Source organism: Myotis myotis, unplaced genomic scaffold (genome assembly GCF_014108235.1).
Source record: "Myotis myotis isolate mMyoMyo1 unplaced genomic scaffold, mMyoMyo1.p scaffold_m19_p_43, whole genome shotgun sequence".
NCBI lineage: Eukaryota > Metazoa > Chordata > Mammalia > Chiroptera > Vespertilionidae > Myotis > Myotis myotis.
The window spans coordinates 493,282-513,620 of NW_023416350.1; the positions used below are offsets into that span (position 1 = coordinate 493,282).

A 20,339-nucleotide genomic window follows, 5' to 3' on the forward strand; every position below is an offset into this window, starting at 1 on the left:
GAACCACTCTCTCTGCGTTGGAGGCAGAAAAGAGAGACCCCGCCAGGGGACAAGCAGAGGACAGCAGAAATTTACCTGACACTGGAGCTGCCCAGCTGTTGCCCAGTAATGAGCGTTTTACAACAAGCAATACAAGACTTAGGCCTTGGGTTTGCTGGCTCCAGCACTTAAACCAGCAGCCAGTGACTGCTACAAGCCTTCCTGCAGCCCCAGGAGTGGAGCAGCGAGCTCTGGATCTGTGAGAGCAGCAGATGGAGCTCGTGAAAGCTCCCTGTTTGCAGATGTGCTGAAAGGGTTTAGGACTACAGCAGCAGCTGCCAGTACCTGTTGCTGCTGGGGAGGAGGGGCAGATGTCCCTTCCAGTGCACCCCCGGGAGAGGCCCGGTCGCTGCTCTGCCACAAAGGGGACAGGTGGGAAGTCGGGGGCCTGATGCCCAGGTTGCAGCCTCCAGAATGCTTTGCAATATGCAAAGATGTTTCAAGCTGCAGCCCTGGCTGTTTGGGGCTGGAAGCTTAGAGCTAAAGGGCAGCAAGAGACAAGGATGGCAAGGCCCTGTAACTGATACACAGGGGTCACAGAGGAGGGTGGAGGGAAGACATTCTCCCTTGACGGGATTTTTAGACTGTCCCAGAGGGGAGGAGTCTGACTGAGGCACTGGCTGAAACCCCAGTTGGGAGGACTGGAGGCTGCAGGATGAACTTGCTAATGTGGACTGCAGTTTGCTGGGCAGAAGTACGAGCCCAGTTGTGTGGGGGTTAAGCTGTCTGTGGCAGCAAACAACTCTCTCCTGTGCCAGAGTGCATTTTAGGGAGATGGGACAGACTGTTGCAGATAGAGAGAAGGCCCAGGCACCACGCACAAGCCCTGACTGTGGCTTGCAGAGAACTGTGTAATGGACTTGGCTCGGTTGGAAGCATCGGACTTGGTTGGAATGTCTGTAAGGAGGATTCTCCAAAAGGTCGTAGGAAGTAATTACAGAAGAAATCCAGCGTCTTCTTTCCCTAAAAGAGTTCAGAGCCAAGATCCTTGAAGGGCTATTGTAGGCAGACAGACATGAGCAGAGCAAGGACGATAGGCCTAGAGGAGAGAGAGACTCTGAGACATACTTCTCACTACTCCAACTGCTCTGAAGATAGGAACAAAGAAACCTGTGTAGAACTAACCTTTAATCATAACTAATTAGAAGAAATTTATAGTTTTCATGTAATAGAAGGTATAGAAATAAAGGAAAAAGAAAGTGAAGTAGACAAACTAAAAGGGTATGTGTAGTTATAAAAGGGTATATGTAAGTAACAGAGATATATATAAATTGCAGAAGATATGTGTAAATTGTAAAAGGTATGTATAAGTTACAGTGTCTGAACAAGTAAAGAAAAGCTAAAGTTAAGGAATTAAAAATTATAAAAAATAATATAAAGAAAGAAATATAACAGGAAAAAAGGAAATTAGAGTAGAAATATTTTATGAACGTTATAAGAATGCTTATTATAAGTTATAAGAATATTTATAAAAATCATAGAAAATTTATAAAAAATCTTAAAAAGAATTATAAGTATACTGAATAATAAATCTAATAAATAAAACACCTGAGTTAATCTGAAAAGTAATTATATTATTTTAAATCTTAGAACACATATACTTATATTTGAATAGGGGGTTAAGTTTTTCTTAAAGTTTTATTTTCAAGACCTGTGCGAAGTAATTAAGGAGATAACTAAGCTGTGAATCCAGCAAACAGAACCGATAAGCATGGTCAGACCGACCCCCAGGAATCAACATCAACTCGTCAACATCATCTCATCGCCTGGCAATAGCTGATGTCTACAGACCTCAGGCCTGCACATAGCTACATCCCTCACCCTAGCTCCTTCCCCTTTATAATCCTGTCCCCTACACCTTGCTAGAAGCAAGATTTAATGCTTATAAGTATGCTGTCTTCTTAATTAGACTAACCATTACTGTCATTGTAATTCTCTTTGCTTTTCTTACAGTCTACAAAATCAGAAGTCGAGCAGTGAATGACCTTCCAAAGCAGAAAGTTCGCCACCTCCCTCTGTCTTCTACAGCCAGCAAAACAGAAAGTGGGGGGAGATGTGGGGAAGCACGGGACTTGGTTGGAATGTCTGTAAGGAGGATTCTCCAAAAGGTTGGGGCCTCTGAGGGGACCTTGCTGAAGGCAGTATGTTGTCTTTTCCAAACAAGTCTGATCCCTGAGGTGTTTTGCTAGAATCTCTATGTTTAGTCTTATGCATATATTTTCTCAAGAAAGCTTACCTTGCTGATTATATCTAGAGCTTAATTTTAGTTCAAGTTGAGATGACAATAAAAGCCAAAGGAGGCAGGTGAACAGGGCTTACTTGGTGGCGATAGCCAAGTAGTGCCTTAGCCCCCCTTCCCCAGAAATGTGTGTTAGAGTCATCATCCAAACGTCGCTCAGGGTCTACCTATCAGCCCCAGCATTGGCTGAAGCCTGCGTCTTCATGGACATGACTCCAGAGAGACAAGGACGTTTTTCCTTTGTGTGGGAAGGTCGACAGTGGACTTCAGTGACTTCCCTGAGATATTTGTATAGCCCTACCATGTGTCCTGGTGGATAGCAGGAGATTTGGACACAGGGGCAGCCACGGTGCCCATGTTATGTTTCATTGTGTTGATGATGTTGTCCTAACCTTTGATCCTCTTGCGGACTTGAACCAAGCTGCCCGCAGTTGTTCACACCTATGTTGGTCTCTTAGGGAATCACTGTTGAGTGTCCAGTTCCCCACTGAGGGCCGTTGTTAGGTCCGGTGAGTTAGCTATCCTGGAAGGGGGCCACGTGGGGTTGGGCTCCAAAAGAAAAGAGTGCCTGGCTGCTATGAAGGCAGCCAACGAGGTGGGCAGAGAAGGATACCCATCAGGTTTTGGTCCCAGTTATGAAAGGAAACTGGGAGCCAGTGCTCTCTTACTGAGGGACAGTTGGCAGCTGAGTGTGCTGCCTTGCAGGACTGTGTTACCAGGCCCATGTCAGGGGTGGCGCAAACCCCACTTTGGGAAAGTGAGGGAGACCTATTGGGAACAGAGGGAAGCAGTGAGTACCAGCCCTCTGTCACACGGGTGACAGACCTCTGTGCGGCCCTATGAGACCCTGTGATGGGATAGAGCTCATGTGAAGGAGTGTGCCAGTCCTCCCAGAGAACCTGTGCGCTTTAAGGAAAGGCAAGGTAGGGGGTCCCTACTACAGGGACAGCTGTAACTGTCCGTTTGAGTACAGACACCCTGTGGTTTGATTCAGATACTGAGCAGAATAGCCCTTGGCCTTAGAATAGACAGCTGGGCCGTGTTTACACGATGAACCGTGCCGTTACCACAATGGCACAGGCAGGAAATGTGAGCTCCCCTGAGGGGCGGACCCCCCTAGCCTAAAGGATTAGGCTGGACGTGTGTATACAGAAATATCCTCAGCCTCTGTATGTGCAGGTAAGGCAACAGAGAAACTGTGCCACCCTAGCCTTCCCCCTAGGCAGTGAGGGAACGGGCAGTATAGACCGAGCCATGGGCTATGACTAGGGAAGGGCCCTGAACAACCTTCTATTCCCCTAGGGAAGCAGGTACGACTATAAGGAAGAGTTTTACCCCTTGAGACTGCCCTGGCGATGCAACAGCACCTACCAGAGACAGGGACGTAATGCCAGATGGGATGAAACACGCAGTTTTGCTCTTAAGGCCAGAGTTTTGGTCATGGCATGTTGCTGTCTGTGTTGAACTCTGTGTTCAGGGAGCTGGCAAATAGGCCCCCAGAGGGCCACCTGGTGTAAAGGGTGGAGTGCAGGGACCACAGGAGAGACGTCTGGACACCTGATAGTCAAGGCCAGTGAAGCACAGTGGCCTTGGTGTTAGTACGCCCGACATCCAAGGCCACCTGAACATGGGAATCTTAATCTGGCTGAGATGCCATGAGGAGGTACAATCCTACTGTATACTGCGCATGTGTGCCCTTCTGAAGCCAAACAACTGATGTTACCATTGTCATGAAGCCTTCTTTGTCTAGGAAGTAATAAACAGGTTACTGACCAGCTAGTCTACTAGAGAGAGAAGCTAGGAAGGGAAAAGGCTAGAGAGCTCAGACAGAGCTGAGAGGAACCCAATAAAGAAGGCATAAGGCTCAGAGCTCAGGTAGAGCTACCATGCTAACCAGGTAGGGCGTGTTGGGCAGGGGAGACAGGAGAAGCTGCTGAGCCAGAGCTCAGATATCACTATGATGTAAGGTGGTGATTTCAAAGGCGGCTGCTCAGATAATGACTGTTGGTACAGAGTCTTATGCTCGTATGTGGGAAAGAAATGTATGTACCAGGCGGTGTGGGGCTACCTGATTGGGACAATGTTATAAAGGATTGTCTTGTGTGATGACTTATGGCCACTGGCTTCTCTAATCAAGACTCATTTTTATGCACCCACAGCTTCTCATGGCTTCTCCATCTAACTCGCCATTGAGAATTAAAACGTACTCAGAGCAGCTGTGCTCTTGTTGCTCTGACAAGAGGCTAAGGGCAAATCTCTTTTGACAATGTCATGCTCAAACTGCCCTGGTGAGGGTTGTCACAGGGTTCCTCTGAGCGGGAAGGTTTCCGTGGGACTGGGGCAGGGGTCTCATGTTGGGCACTTGGGCCCCAATCCTATGTCTATGGAGCAGCTCTATTTTGACCAGTTTGGATATCAACAGGGCATAGGGTTCTGCTGCTGGAAAAACTTGAAAATCTCCCATTTGGCTCAGTGCTGTCTCTGACACTTGAGGAAACTGACTCCTGAAGCAGAGCTAGTGGCCTGAGGTCCCAGGGAGACTTAGAGACCCCGACCACCAGCCCAGTCTCTGTCCCCATGGTTGGCTGCCTCCCAGGAGATGAGAGGACATTGGAAGACATATGGGTGACACCTCCCCACGCCTGATCTCGGATGGGAGAGGCTTACGCACCTGGAAACTTTCCCCCACGTCTTCTTCAGATGATAGACAGACACACTTTGCAGAGCGGCCAGGAAGGCATGCAGGGAGGAGGAGTTCTGCACTCCTGGGAAAGAGGAGATATGGGCTGTCAGGTGGAAGCTACAGTTTAGCTTCAGTCCCCCTTGATTGACACCCCCTTCTGGTGGGAAAGATGCTCAGGGTGGCACGATTAGCAGCCAAAGACCAACTCTCAAAGCAAGGAGGATCTCAGCTCAACCCAAAGAGGGAGCCATGTAAGTAGTGAGCCTCCCAACACCGGGTCCTGGGAGTCAAAAACTGTGAGCCCCTGACAGAGAGGACCTGGAGGTAGGGCTGAGGCTTTGACCCAAGTCTCAGTCCTGAGAGCTGACCTAGCAGAAGAGGAATTATTCAAGGCTCTGAATAGGGATGCTATTGGGCCTCCCCCAACAGACCTTGGCCACCTTAATCCAGTGCTCCACCACTTTGGCCCTGTCCTGGGCCATCATGCTTGGGTCCCCAAGGCAGGTGGTGATCACACAGGTGGCCACATGATTGAACTGTCTGACGGTGGCACTGACAGTGGAGGCCACGTGCTCCTTGCCAGGCTTCCTCCTCTGGGACCAGACGGAGCCCAGGCACTGGTGGGGCAGCACCTTCTTGAATAGCTCCTGGGGAGAACGGGGAGTGTCACCAGCCCTGCCACACCGCATCTCAGGGTCCCCAGTCTCCTGAAGGGGTCACTAGACAAGTCTGAAGCTCAGGAAGCTGAGGATGTGCCTGAGCCTTGGAGTCCATGGGATTCACTCTCTGTCCACCGAGGGCACCCAGCACTAGATGACCAAGGACCCAAGACTGGTGGGGAAGAGACAGGAGCATCTGCCCCCAGCCCATCCTCACTAACTCCAAGCTCCAGGAAGTGGCTCAATTCTGCTCACACAAAGGGGGCATCTTCCAGCATCTGATCACCCCTTTGGTCTGAATCCCCACAAGCAATTTCAACACTTCAAAGGTCTTGCCTGCATAGAACTTTGTCCAACTGTCAACTGTCAGATGCCACTGGGACCCTTTGGGAACCTGCTCCTCTCCTGTCCTGCCCACACTGCACAGATGGATGAAATTGACTTTTGGATGAATTTCTTTTACAGAAATGGAAAGACAGTGTACAAACATTGATGTAAGAACTGTTGGCTCCCTGGGTTGCCATGAGGCCCACAATATGTAATTCTAGACAGTTCAAGCAATTAGACTATGGAGAGGTTTAACTACTATCACAGACTCACACCCACTGGCTCAAAACTTCACATGATGTTAAGCTAATCCAAGTTTCTGGCGTTCCATTTAAAAAATCACCGCTTGGCCAGGTCCCTTAATTAGAACCCACATTCACAAGGTTATGTGCCCTCTGCCTCTAGGACAGAGGGAAACCCTTGGGTATAGATTGTATATTACTTGGTCCATAGCCTTTAGAGCCTGAGGTCTAGCTTTCTTTAGTTACAGAATACATGTAGCTGACACCCAATTTGAGCTTGTTTTTCTTCTTTAAAAATTGTGTTTTTTGTTGTTTTGTTTGCTTGTTGTCACCAGTCACCAGCCAGTAGTAGGGTATTTTCGTGCTGCTCAGTAATGCACCCCCTTTATCCGTTTTTACCGTCCCCCACCCACCCGGCAGCCACTAGTCTGTCCTCTGCATCTATGAGGTTATTTTGTTTTTTAATTCCACATATAAGCCAGATCATATGGCAGGGGTGGGCAAGCTTTTTGACTCGAGGGCCACAATGGGTTCTTAAACTGGACCGGAGGGCCGGAACAAAAGCATGGATGGAGTGTTTGTGTGAACTAATATAAATTCAAAGTAAACATCATTACATAAAAGGGTACGGTCTTTTTTTTTTTTAGTTTTATTCATTTCAAACGGGCCGGATCCAGCCCGCGGGCCGTAGTTTGCCCACGGCTGTCATATGGTATTTGTCTCTCTCTGTCCAACTTAGCTCACTTAGCATCATGCCTTGGAAGACCATCTCTGTTTTTGGAAATGTCCAGACTTCATTCTTTTTGATGACTGAATAATACCCTACTGTATATATGCACCAGATCTTGTTTATTCAAGTGTCAATCCATGGACATTAGGTTGTTTCCACATCTGTGGTATTGTAACTAATGTTGCAATTAACAAAGAGGTACACATATCCTTTTGATTAGTGTTTTAGATTTCTACAAATAACCAGAAGTGAAATTGCTGGGTCATATGCTAGTTCTATTTTTAATTTTTTGAGGAACTTCCTTACTTTTTTCCATAGTGGCTCCATCAATTTAAAATTCTATCAACAGTGCATAAGGGTTCCCATTTCTCCACATCCTCACCAACACTTGTCACTTCTTGTCTTTTTTATCACAGCCGTGCAGGCAGATACTGTATGGTTCTGATTTGCATTTCCCCCTTGATTAGTGAGGGTGAGCATCATCTACAACTTAATTTTAAATGCTACTGTATAAGCAGCACTATATGTAAAAGTGAAACCACTGCCATTCCCATTCCTCAGGGATTAAAATTCTATTACACTAAAAACATCAATTATTTTACTTGTAAATATAAGCTTTTAAAAAAAAGATACAGAGTCACCTAGATCACTTTGGAACCAGAGCCCAAAATGTCACCTATGCATATTCCCAAAACAGCCTCAACTATCACCTCTATCCCACAAACCCTCACATCATCCTACACACAACATCACCTCCTCACCATTTCTCTCTTTCTTGGCTTTACCTTTTGTTCAGAGCACCCAGCACATCCTGATTTCGCTTTATGCATGTGCTGGCTGGTTTGACTCTTTCATGCAAACATGCCATCATGAAAAGCTCTTTGGGTTGAGCATGTGCTCCTCGTCCCTAATGCATAGGAGGCACTCAATACATACCTGATAAAGGAGCCAGGGAATGAATTCTTCTTAACCCAGGCTACAAATTTGATGAGATCACAATCAAAATTCCAAGGGAATTTGATCATATGATTCAAAATGCATACATACAAACATTTAAAATGTGTATTTTTGAAACAAATTTTATTTGCAGGAAAGATTCAACACGAATTGATTGATGTTCAGAGGTACCTATACAATGATGATCATCACAGAATTATTCAAAAAGTAGAAAACAAAATAATTTTAAGTTCATTAACTGCAGCCAAATTATATAATTTATGACACAGTATTAGAAAAGATACCAGAAGATATTATTTTTCAGAAATAATTTTAATATTACTAGAATACATTATCAAACATAAATATAACATACAATGATTTAGAAATATGGATGTGTATATGTACATATACTGCTATCATATCTAACTAATACCATAAATTACTTATGTTAAAAAACAACAACAAAAACCTACTTTCTTTTTGAAAAGGAAAAAAGGTGGGGATAAAGAAGTGTGTCCAGTATAATCCACTGGGAAAGAGGAGCGGTGGTGGTTTTGCCTAAAAGTGGGCCATTGTTTTAATTTTTTTATGAACCAAATTGTACTTGTAAAAATAAATCCCAGGCCTACAATCAAATTGCATCATGGCAAGACACTGGATTCAGAAGTAGATATACTCGACTAATTGTATCACAGAACATTAACTCTGACATAGAAATATCCCAGATATTTTTCCCTCCTTCCTGCCCACACGTGTTTTCTTGTTTCTTCATCAGACTATTCTGCTTTATTCCTTTCTCACCATACTCTTAGGACACTCAATTGCCTGGATCTCTGCTGATGATTTTATATTTATTTCTATTTCCACTCTATTCCACATCCATTCTTGAAGCTTCTTGCTATTCTGTTTTCTTTATGTTTTTCTCCTCTTTTAAATGAAATTCTAAACATAGTTGAAGAAAAATTTTAATGTCATATAAAAAGTCACAACTTCCTAAATTGTTTCAGTTCTTATAGTTTTTTCTTGTTTGTTTTTCTTGTTTTCATTGCTGGAAATGTACACATATCCAGAAAAATGTATGGTATTTCTTGTGTTACCCTTTAAAAGAATATTTTATATTCACTTACTTTACTAAACTTTTACCTAAGACTTAAGAGTTTCTGAAAAAGAGATTCTGTATTCAAACATGTTTTCCATGAGGACAAAACCCATAAAAATGAGATCATGTTAAGAATCATTTTCACTTCTAGTTTAACTCATTCAATCACTTTCTTTTGCTCAGAATAAAGGTCTGAGTGTTCCGCTGGCCAACTAGGACCCAGGCTCCAGCTGGCAGGACAGGATTTAACTGCAGGACAGAGTGGCACTTGTGAGCTCCCAGGAGCCACACCTCAGGTGTCCCTCCCAGTGTCAGGAGCCCCAGGAATTGCTACACAGCAAGGTCTGGGGAGGACCAGGCAGCCATGGACACAGGTTCTGTGGACAGACCTGCAGGGAGAGGCCACCCCTGCCATTACCCAACTCCTGCCCGGCCTCACCTCTCATTCTCGCTGAGCCGCTCCAAGGTCCAGAACCAGGCCCCGAATTGCTCCTCGGGCTCTATTTTATATTCCTGGGCAGTCTCCTGAAGCAGCACTATTTCTTTTCTTTTTTTTTTTTATTAGTTAAGGTATTACAAATGTGTCCTCATCCCTCCCATTAACCCCCAACCTCCCCCCCACACACACTCATGCTCCCATCCCCCTGTTGTCCATGTCCATTGGTATGGCTTATATACATGTATACAAGTCCTTCGGTTGATCTCTTCCCCTTATCCCCGCCCTCCCCTACTATTTCTTTTCTTATATTAAGATTCTGGGCCCAGAGGGAAGGAGAGGATGCGGACACAGCCCGAGTTGGGGTGAGGAGTGGGGCAGGGACGCGGTCCTGAATCTCTGCACACAGGGGCACCCTCCTTCCCCCTAATCCCACCGAGGCCCTATCAGTGCTCAGAGAGGGGCATCGACAGCCCTTCCTCCAGGAGGTTATCCTTGATGCGACTCCCCTGCCCCCAGCCACCAACTGGAGGGGTCTCTCACTTCTGTTATCAAACCCTCCCAATGAGTGGAAGATGCAGGGGATGGAGCCCAGGAGTGTGCTGGCCAGGGCGTCTCTGATTCTCACTCCCTCTCCTGCCCCACAGGCTGTGCCACAGCTGCTAACCTTTTCCTTTCTTTCTATGTTGATCTGATTCCCCTAAAAGGCAGACAGCCAAAGTCCATCAGAAAGAGCCTCCTGGCCGGAACTAGCCCCCTATGCCCACCCTTCCCATGGTGAACAACTGCCAGGTCCCAGGAGGGGGTGGGAAGCAGGGAAAGCCAGGACTAGAACCCAGGCCAGGCTCTGGGCTCCAGGGGAGGGGGGACGTGGGTCACTATGATGGGTAAGATGCCCCAGGTCCTAGAGGAGGCTGTGCTGAGAACTCAGGGCTCAGTACTGGGTCTCTCTGTCCCCAAGGTCAATCCTGGTCACGCTAACTCAGGCCTCAGGTCACTCACCTCCAGATCATCCTCCATCCTGGTGTCCATCACCTTGAGATCTTTAAGATATTCTCCCAGGAAGGGAAAACACTGGACAAATAGGGTGAGGGTGGGATGAGCCCGTGCTCTCAGGTGCCCCACAGGCCCTCTCCTGAAAGCCTCCCCCCCTCAGCCTCCTGGCCACCCCAGGGTTCCCACGTGGAGCAGCCCAGGTCCCTTCGGGCCTCCACTCAATTGTCCTTCCCTCACTCTCCAGGAACGCCTCTTGATCAGCTCCCAGGACCTCAGTTTGCCAAACCACTAGGTCAGTGGTCCTGGGCCAGTCCCACCCCATACCATCCTGCACTCAGCTCCCCCAGGCCCTCCTCTTGGAAACTTCTAAGGGAGGGTTTCAGGTTCTGTGGGCACAGGAGGTGGGGCTGGAGGAGGAAGGCCTCCCTCTTTTGAATTGGAGGCCTCCAGCTGGGAGGACAGAGCCCCCTCCTCTGACCCTGGAGTGGCCAACAGACAGGCTCCCTCATCTTCTTCTGCATCCTCTTTTTAGATCCTCGGTGGTAGAGCATCAGATTTGCAAACCTGGAGGCTGGGTGGAGGACAGGGTCATGGAGGTTATGCTCACCTCACCCCATTTCCCCACCACCCCTGACCTCACACCCTGGACATCTGACCCAAGTCAGCTGGTACCAGTGCCACCCGGACTCCAACACGCTCTGATTCTGGATGCCTCCCAGCTACAATGTACCCTCGGTGTGTGTGACCTTGAGCCTGGGCCTGGCCTCCTGACCGGTTCCCTCCTCTGGAAAGTGGGAGACCTCCACCGAGCTCACAGGTTCTCCTGAGGACTCAGTGTCATTCCTGTCATCAATGTTCTCACCCTCAGCCCTCCCAGTGAGACGGGGCAGGGAGCTCTGCACTGTCCTGTTCTGTCCTGAGCTCGTGACCATCCTGTGAGGCCTGCAGCAGGGGATGGACACTCCTCCATGTCAATCATGAGGAGACTGATTGGCAGGGAGTGCACTAGGGGCGCAGTGGGAAGTCAGAACGCACATCCCTCTGTCTCTGTTCCAGCCAGTGGGACCCAAGGCCAAACAGCCCTTATGTTCCCCTGGAATGTGGGAATCTCATTTGCTCTTCAGTTTCTATTGAGAAAGAGATGTATGGGAAATAATTGTTCAAACTCCCCAAGTATTTATCCTAAGGCCTGAGCCTCAGAAGTACCCTTCAATAGGCTGCAGAAGCAGCAATAGCGGGGTGGGGAAGGGCACTCTCCTTGTAAAGGACTAAAAATGGTACTTTTACTCTAAAGCCTTTGGAGGCCCAGCAGTTGCTGCAGTCCTGGGAACAAACCCCCGGGGTCTGCTATCTCCCCACACACACACCACCTTCTCTCCAGTCTCCTGAGAGTTGTCACAGTTGTGTTATCTCTTATACTTCTTAAGAATGTGAGTATATTTTCCACTGGAGAAATGAGCCTATATCTAAAAGGAAGGGGGAAAAAAGGTTTTCCCTCTATCTGCCTAGAAAGCAAAGGTTCTCTGGATTTACAAAAAATACTGGCAAGAAAAGTCAGGAGAAAAAGAATTTAATTATAGGAATGAATGAACTGAAAATAATTACAGTTTTTGTAATTATTATTCTCATGGGAATGTGTTTGTTTGCATAAATTCAGTAAGATTCTGATTTCTTTATAACAGGACATAAGTCAGTTTCTAATTGCGGTTTTATTACCCAAAACTTTACTGGAATGTCATGTCTGAGAGAGACATGCCAGACTCTGGATGTCACCAGAAACCTCTAAAGCAGTGCTTCTCAACCTTCCTAATGCCGCGACCCTTTAATACAGTTCCTCATGTTGTGGTGACCCCCAATTTCACTGTTACAAATTGAACATAATTAAAGCATAGTGATTAATTACAAAAACAATATGTAATTATATATGTGTTTTCCGATGGTCTTAGGCGACCCCTATGAAAGGGTCGTTCAACCCCCAAAGGGGTCACGACCCACAAGTTGAGAACCGCTTCATTCTTCAAAGAATGAAGATTGACTTTGAAGCTGATAAGCCCCTTGGATAAATAGCCTGGTACCTTGCTTGGTCACGTGGTTCATGGTCATCTTTCCAGGTAAGGAACAAAGGCTACTTTCCTGAGAGATGGCATGAAAGGAACCTCAAGATACCTGTCGGGACCTCAAAAACTTGAGGAATATACCCAAACCTATAGGTATTGTAGGCAAAGCCTCATGGCAACTGTGTGGCTTGGCTTCTTTGCCCTGGGTATAAACTTTCTCATGAGATTCCAGCAAAGCATTTTTTTTAAAAAAATAACCTATGTGATCAACCGTTATTCTTGTTGTCCTTATGCAAACAATCGGGCCAAATTATAACTAGACTTAATACAGTAAATAAATTGGTCTTAATTTGGCTCTTTAATAAAAATGAGAGTGATTTTAAAAAGAAAAATTGTGTTTCAACAGGAAATTATTAGAATGAATATGTTTTTTCTTCCACAGGCCATTTGTCATCATTCTTGCTGTTCTAACTTTTGCCCAATAATATGACATTTTATAATACTAATTGTCTCCACCAGGTTGCAAGCCCTACTTGCACCTAGGGAATACCATCTCTAGGCACCATTGCCACCTCCTTCTGTGCCCAGGCCTCATCGTCCCTCTGACAGAGAGCAAGGATCTCTTGGCTCTGAGAGAAACCTTCAACCCTACTCAGCAGGAAGTAGTTTCAGAAGAAATCCGACATCCCCTTTCCCTGAAATAATTCAGAGCTAAGATCCTTGAGGGGGGATGTGGTAGGCAGTTAGACAGACATAAGCAGAGCAAGAAGGATGGGCCAACTGGAAGAGAAGTCGATGGAACCCTGTGACATACTTCTGACCACTCTCACTGCTCTGAAGCTGGCAATGGAGGAACCTATGGAGAACTGAACTTTAATTCTGTTTGGAAAGAATGTGTAGTTTTGGTGTAATAGAAGGCATAGAGTATAGAGATGCATTTTCAAGGCAAGAGAAAGTGGGTTCTAAAGCTGGTTGCTTCTGAAAGTTGTAAGATTTGTAAAGAAAGGTTTGTGAAAGTTGAAGAGAAATATTAAAAGGAAATTATAGGTATACTCAATAATTAATCAGATAAATGAATCTAAAGTAAACTCATACAGAACTTGTTTGGTTCTTTTCCAGTCATCAGACTTAAAAGGGGTAATCACCATGTAGCAGGGGTGAAATTACTGGCACTATAGCGATATAACGAATTTAAAAATAAAATTTAGTATAGTATAAGGTTAATAGATATCAAGCAATTTACCTATTTAGAGGGGAAAAAACTGACGGAGGGGGGTGGGAGGGGTGGGGACCTATAATCTGATAGATTGAGCACTGGAATTAATCTGAAAAGTAATCATTATTTTAAATCTTAGAACACATGTACTTATGTGAATAGCGAGTTAAGTTTCTCATATATGAATAAGGGGTTAAGTTTTTATTTAAGTTTCCTTTTCAAGGCCTGTGCAAAGTGATTGAGGAGGTGACTCAACTGTGAATCCAGCAAGCAGAACCCATAAGCAGGGTCAGACCGAACCCCCAGGACTCAGGGCATTATCTCAGCAACATCATCTCATCACCTGATAACTAAAGGACAATAGTTGACATTAACACATCCCCAAGGCTGCCTCACCCTAGCCCCTTTTTCTGTATAATCCTGTCCCTTGTGCCTTGCTGGGGAGACAGGATTTGATGCTTATAAGTGCCCTGTCTTCTTGGTTGGCTAGCCCATATAGACGAGTAATATGGTTGAACGCTTCCTTCATTATTGGACACAGCAACAGGCAGCCTGAGACCAACTGGGGATTTCCCGATAACACAACCACATTGCCACACCGGCCAGGGAGAAATATTTTTCATATGGGAAGTAGAACATATTATCAAACAGAAATATAACATGCTTTTAAATTGTGGAGTGTATATTTACATATGTTTAGAATATCTGAAAAGATATATAAAAGTATGTATAATTATTTTCAATTTAGTATGTAGGTGATTTTCACTTATTTTAAACCTTTCTCTTTCCTACCTATAATCACGAATTATTTTTATAATGATAAAACCTATTTTTATTTGGAAAAAAGAAAATACAGACACTGCCTGAGTTGGGGTGAGGGGTAGGGCAGGGGCCTGGCTCTGGGTTTGCACAAATGGGCATCCTTCTTCCCTCTAATTCCATCCAGGCATTACCTGTGCTCAGAGATGGGCATCAACGACCTTTCTTCCAGGATATTATCCATGATGCCATCCCCTACCGGCAGACACCAATTGGCATGCTCTCCCACTTCTGTTATCAAGCTCTCCCAATAAATGGAAGATGCAGGGGATGGAGTGTGGTGGCCAGGGCTGTTCTGGTTGTCACGCCCCTCCCCCAAGTCCATCAGAAAGAGCCCCCTGGCCTGGACTAGCCCCCTATGCCCACCCTTCTCATGTTGCACTACCACCAGGTCCAGAAGAGGGCAGAAAACAGGGAAAGACAGGACTTGGATCTAGGCCAGGTCTGGGCTGCAGAGGAAGGGGACAGATCACTTTGATGGACATGTTGCACCAAGTCCCAGGGGCGGCTTTGCCAAGAACTGAAGGTTCCATACGAGGGCTCTGTGTCCCCAAAGGTCAATCTTGGTCACCCCAGGTCAGCCCTAAGTCACGCACCTCCAGATAATCCTCCATTCTAGAGTCCAACATCTACAGCTCAGTCAGAAATTTGCCAAGGAAGGGAACACACTGGGCAAACAAGGTGAGGGCAGGATGAGCCCCTGCCCTCAGGCAACCCACAGCCCTCCCCAGAAAACCTCCCACCCTCAGCCTCCTGGCCACCCCAGGGTTCCCATGGAGAGCAGCCCAGAACCCTCAGGCAGTCCCCTCAATTGTGCCTTCCCTGACTCTCCAAGACTCCTCATAATCACCCCCCAGGACTCCTTTGGGCAAATCACAGGGTCAGTGGTCCCAGGCCAGCCCCAACCCCTTATGCATCCTGCACCCACCTCTTCCAAGCTCTCCCCTTGGTCATTTCTAAGGGAGGGTTTCAGGTTCTGGGGAAACAGGAGGCGGGAATGGAGGAGGAAGGCCTCTCTCTCTTGAGTTGGAGGCCTCCAGCTGGGAGGACAGAGCCCCCTCTCCTCTGACCCTGGAGTGTCCCTCCCAGGTAGGCTCCCTCACCTTCTTCTGCAGCCTCTTTTTGGATACTTGGATGTTCAGTATCAGAGTTCAAATCTGAGGACTGTACACCCTTGAGTGGAGGACAGGGTCATTGAGGTCATGCTCACCTCTCCCCATTCCCCCCACCACACCTGACCCCATACCCTGGACATCTGACCCAAGTCAGCTGGTACCAGTCCCACCCCGACTCCAGCATGCTCTGATTCTGGACGGCTCCCAGCTACAGCGCTCACTCACTGTGGATGACCTTGGGCCTGGGCCTGGCCTCCCTGACCCGTTCTCACCTTGAAAAGTGGGAGACCTCCGCCTAGCTCACAGGTTCTCCTGAGGACTCGGTGTCATTACTGTCATCAATGTTCTCACCCTCAGCCCTCCAGGGGGGACAGGCAGGGAGCTCTGCACAGTTCTTTCCTGCCCTGAACTCATGACCACCTTGTGAGGCCTGCAGCAGGGGATGGTCTCCCCCCATGTCACTGCCCAGGAGATGGAGGACAACAGAGGGTCAGTTATGTTCTTAGACTGTCCCAGCCCTGCTGGCTGTGGTCACCATAGACCCTTAGGTCCCTCTCTCATCTGTGATGATTTCAGCACCTGCATCACTGGCACCCCCTTCTCTCTATCTTAGTCATAATTCTTAGTTCAGTACCACGTAATGACCTTCCAACACTACAGATTCTAAGCTCTCAGACCTCTTGTCCTCCATGCAGTGTGGGAGCAGCATGATGGAAATATAAGAGCCAAGCAGGGTGCTGGGGGCTCGGGTGGTGCTTATAGGAGAGCCAACTCAAATGCCCTAACTCTCAAGGGAAGCACAAGCAATTGTAGTTTCCTGGGAAAAACAGATGATGCCTGGGAGAGACCCATTCAGTGTGTGGGACCACGAACTGGGCAGACAGGTGGATGGCTCCGTTGCAGGTCAGGCGGCCCATTTAGAATTTGGAATTAAACACAGTGTGCACTGCCCTTGTATAACTCAGGGCCAGGTAAACAGGGATACCTGCTGCCTACAGTTTGTTACAGGAAGAGGACACACTGGAGCCACAGCAGTGAAGTAAGAATAGGCCCCACAATGAAAGGTTAATTCACGGTAAAGGGTCCAGAGAGGCCAGGGGCTGCGTGCTTTGTCCTCCCTTCTGTGAGGAATGAGGCTGGATACACTTTCTCCCTCAGATCAGGAGCCACCAAGAGCACTATGGAACCAGAGCCCAAACTAGGGGCTGAGCTGGTATGTTTACATTTTGCTGGTCATCTATGCATATCCCAAAGCAGCCTCAACTATCACCTCGATCCCACAAACCTTCATATCATCCTACACAACATCACCTCCTCACCATTTGTCTCTCTCTGTTTTACCTTTAGTTCAGAGCACCCAGCACATCCTGACTTCAGGTTATGCATGTGCCAGCTGGTTTGACTCTTTCACGCAAACATGCCATATGACAAGCTCTTTGGGTTGAGCGCTGCACTTCTAGTGCCTGACCCACAGGAAGCGCTCAATACATACCTGATAAAGGAACCAGGGAATGAATTCCTCTTAACCCAATCTACAAATCTGATGAAATCCCAAACAAAATTCCAAGGGAATTTGATCATATAATTCAAAATGGACACATACTAAAATTTAAAATGTGTATTTTTGAAACAAATTTTATTTGCAGGAATTGATTCAAAATAAATGTTCAGAGGTATCTAGACAGCAATGATCATCAAAGAATTATTTATAAAGTAGAAAACAAAATCATTTTAAGTCCATTAACTACAGCCAAATTATACAATTTATGACGAAGCAGGAGAAAAGATACTAGAAGATATTATTTTTCAGAAATAACTAATATTATTAAAACTTACAAAACATAAACATAACAAAAATTACTAATAGCTATGGGTAAAGGTATATTTACATGTATTATTAGGATATCTGAAAAGATAAATATAAATATTTGTATAGTTATTTCTTAGTCTAAAAAATAGAGATTATGATGAGAATAATTTCCACATCTGCAGTCAATCATTCATTGACTTTCTTCTGTGAGTATTCCCCTGGCCACCTAGGATTGTGGCTTCAGCTGGCAGGACCGGATGTAGCTGCAGGAGAGAGTGGCACTTGTGAGCTCCCAACCTCAGGTGTCCCTCCCAGTGTCAAGAGCCCCAGCAATTGCTACACAGCAAGGTCTGGGGAGCAGGGTGGATCAGGGAACCATGGACACAAGTTCCCTGGTCCAACCACCAGAAAGAGTCCAGCCCTGCCCTTGCCCAACTGCTGCCTGGCCTCACCTCTCAGTTTCACTGAGCCACTTCAGGTGCCAGAGCCAGGCCTGGAATTGCTCCTCAGGCTCTATTTTGTATTTCTGGGCAGCCTCCTGAAGAACCACTATCTCTTCCAAAACTCTCTGCACCTGAGGCAAGAGAGAAGGAGAGGATGCACACACCGCCCAAATGGGGGTAAAGAGTGGAACGGGTGCTTGATCCTGGGTCTTTGCACACAGGGGCACCCTCCTTCTCCCTAATTCCATCCAGGCCCTTCCTGTGCTCAGAGATGGGCATTAACAGCCCTTCCTCCAAGAGATTATCCTTGATTTCATGCCCCTACCCCCAAACACCAACTGGAGGGGTCTCCCACTTCTGTTATCAAACCCTCCCAATAAATGGAAGATGCAGGGGATGGAGCCCCAGAGTGTGCTGGCCAGGGCGACTATGATTCTCACTACGTCCCCTGCCCCACAGGCTGTGCCACAGCGTTTAACCTTATCCTTTCTTCTAAGTTGATCTGATTCCCCTGGAAGACAGACAGCCAAGGTCCATCAGAAAGAACCCCCTGGCTAGGACTGGACCACTATGCCCACCATTCTCAAGGTGCACGACCACCAGGTCCCAGGAGGGAACAGGAAACAAGAAAAGGCAGGACATGGATCAAGGCCAGGCTCTGGGGTCCAAAGGAGCAGGGACACGGATGACTATGATGGGCCTGTCACTCCAGCTCCAAGGAGAAGGCTGTGCTGAGAACTCACAGCTCAGTATGGGGGCTCTCTGTCCCCAAGGTCAATCCTGGTCACCCCAGTCAGGCCCCAGGTCACCCACCTCCAGATCATTCTCCATTCTGGTGTCCATCACCATGTGATCTTTGAGGTATTCTCCCAGGAAGGGAACACACTGGACAAACAGGGTGAGATAGGATGAGCCCCTGCTCGCAGGTGCCCCACGGGCTCTCTCCTAAAAGCCTCCACCCTCAGCCTCCTGGCCACCCAGGGTTCCCATGTGGAGCAGCCCAGGTCCCTTAGGCCCTCCACTCAATTGTCCCTTCCCTCACTCTCCAGGAACTCCTCTTGATCAGCTCCCAGGACCACGTCTGGGCAAATCACTGGGTCAGCGGTCCTGGGCCAGACCCACCCCAATATCCAGCCTGCAGGCACCTCCCCCAGGCCCTCCTCTTGGTCATTTCTAAGGGAGGGTTTCAGGTTCTGTGGGCACAGGAGGTAGGGCTGGAGGAGGAAAGCCTCCCTCTCTTGACTTGGAGGCCTCCAGCTGGGAGGACAGAGCCCCCTTTACTGACCCTGGAGCACCCCTCAGACAGGCTCACTCACCTTCTTGGGCAGCCTGGGCTTGGATCCAGGGACATGGAACATCAGAGTGGCATACCCGGAAGGCTGCTTCTGCCACGGTGGTGGACAGGGTCACTGAGGTCATGCTCACCTCACCCCATTTCCCCACCAGCCCTGGCCTCACACCCTGGCCCTCTGACCCAAGTCAGCTGCTACCAGTGCCACCCGGAATCCAGCATGCTCTGCTTCTGGACGACTCCCAGCTACAACGCTCACTCGGTGTGTATGACCTTAGGCCTGGGCCTGGCCTCCTTGACCCGTTCCCTCCTTTGGAAAGTGGTAGACCTCCACTGAGCTCACAGGTTCTCCTGAGGACTCAGTGTCATTCCTGTCATCAATGTTCTCACCCTCAGCCCTCCAGGTGGCACAGGGCAGGGAGCTCTGCACTGTCCTGTTCTGTCCTGAACTCATGACCACCCTGTGAGGCCTATAACATGGGTGATCACCCATCTGTGTAAATCACAAGCAGACTGATTGGCAGGGAGTGCTCTAGGGGCGCAGTGGGAAGTCTCAGAGAGCACACCCCTCTGTCTCTGGTCCAGACAGTGGGACCTGAGGCCAAGCAACCCTTTTGTTCCCCTGGCCTGGGGCAATCCCCATCCCTGGGACAGGCAGGAGGCACTCCCCTTGCAGGTGTGGAGAAGACACAAGTGGCAGCAGGGCCCTGGCATCCTGAGGACAGGGTGGGCTGATTTGGGGAAGAAACCTCCCCCCACCCTCCCATTCACCCTACAGCCTAGAAGAAGCAAAGTGCAATTGGGAGGGGCCTGCATGGAAGCCAGGGACCTGCTCAATGTGCGAGCTCTGCACCCTGTCCTGGAACAGCCCGGCCACCAACCCGTGTGCCATGACCCGGGCCCCCTGCCCCTGAAACTGCCCACCCACCTGCCCATGGACCAAACAGATCCCTCTTTCTTATAATTGGGACCGAGATAGTGAACATTTTCAGAGAATCTTCAAGTGACAAACTACCACAGCCACATCCTGTGCAGTCCCCCCTTCCCTCGTGCCCTCCTCTCTGCAGACCTCCAGGCTCCCTCTACCTTGATGAACTGTTCCCTGCTCAGGATGTTGTCCTTCCTGCAGAGTTTTTTCATTGTCAGTGCCCGCTTCCTGAGTGGAGGGAAAGAGGAAAGACATGTTTAGGAAAGATGGG

The 20,339-nt window shown here is 47.8% G+C and overlaps 1 protein-coding gene across 1 annotated transcript in view; it reads right to left on the reverse strand.

Moving 5' to 3' along the window:
- LOC118655216 (ral guanine nucleotide dissociation stimulator-like) overlaps positions 1-12,492 on the reverse strand; it is a 35,791-nt gene extending 23,299 nt beyond the window's left edge. The window contains exons 1-4 of the mRNA XM_036306750.1: positions 12,465-12,492; positions 10,887-10,960; positions 10,396-10,467; positions 5,393-5,608 (exon numbers count right to left, since the gene is read on the reverse strand). Coding sequence (XP_036162643.1) covers positions 5,393-5,608; positions 10,396-10,467; positions 10,887-10,960; positions 12,465-12,492 — 390 coding nt within the window. The remainder of the gene's footprint in view (positions 1-5,392; positions 5,609-10,395; positions 10,468-10,886; positions 10,961-12,464) is intronic.
- Between the last annotated feature and the right edge of the window lie 7,847 nt (positions 12,493-20,339).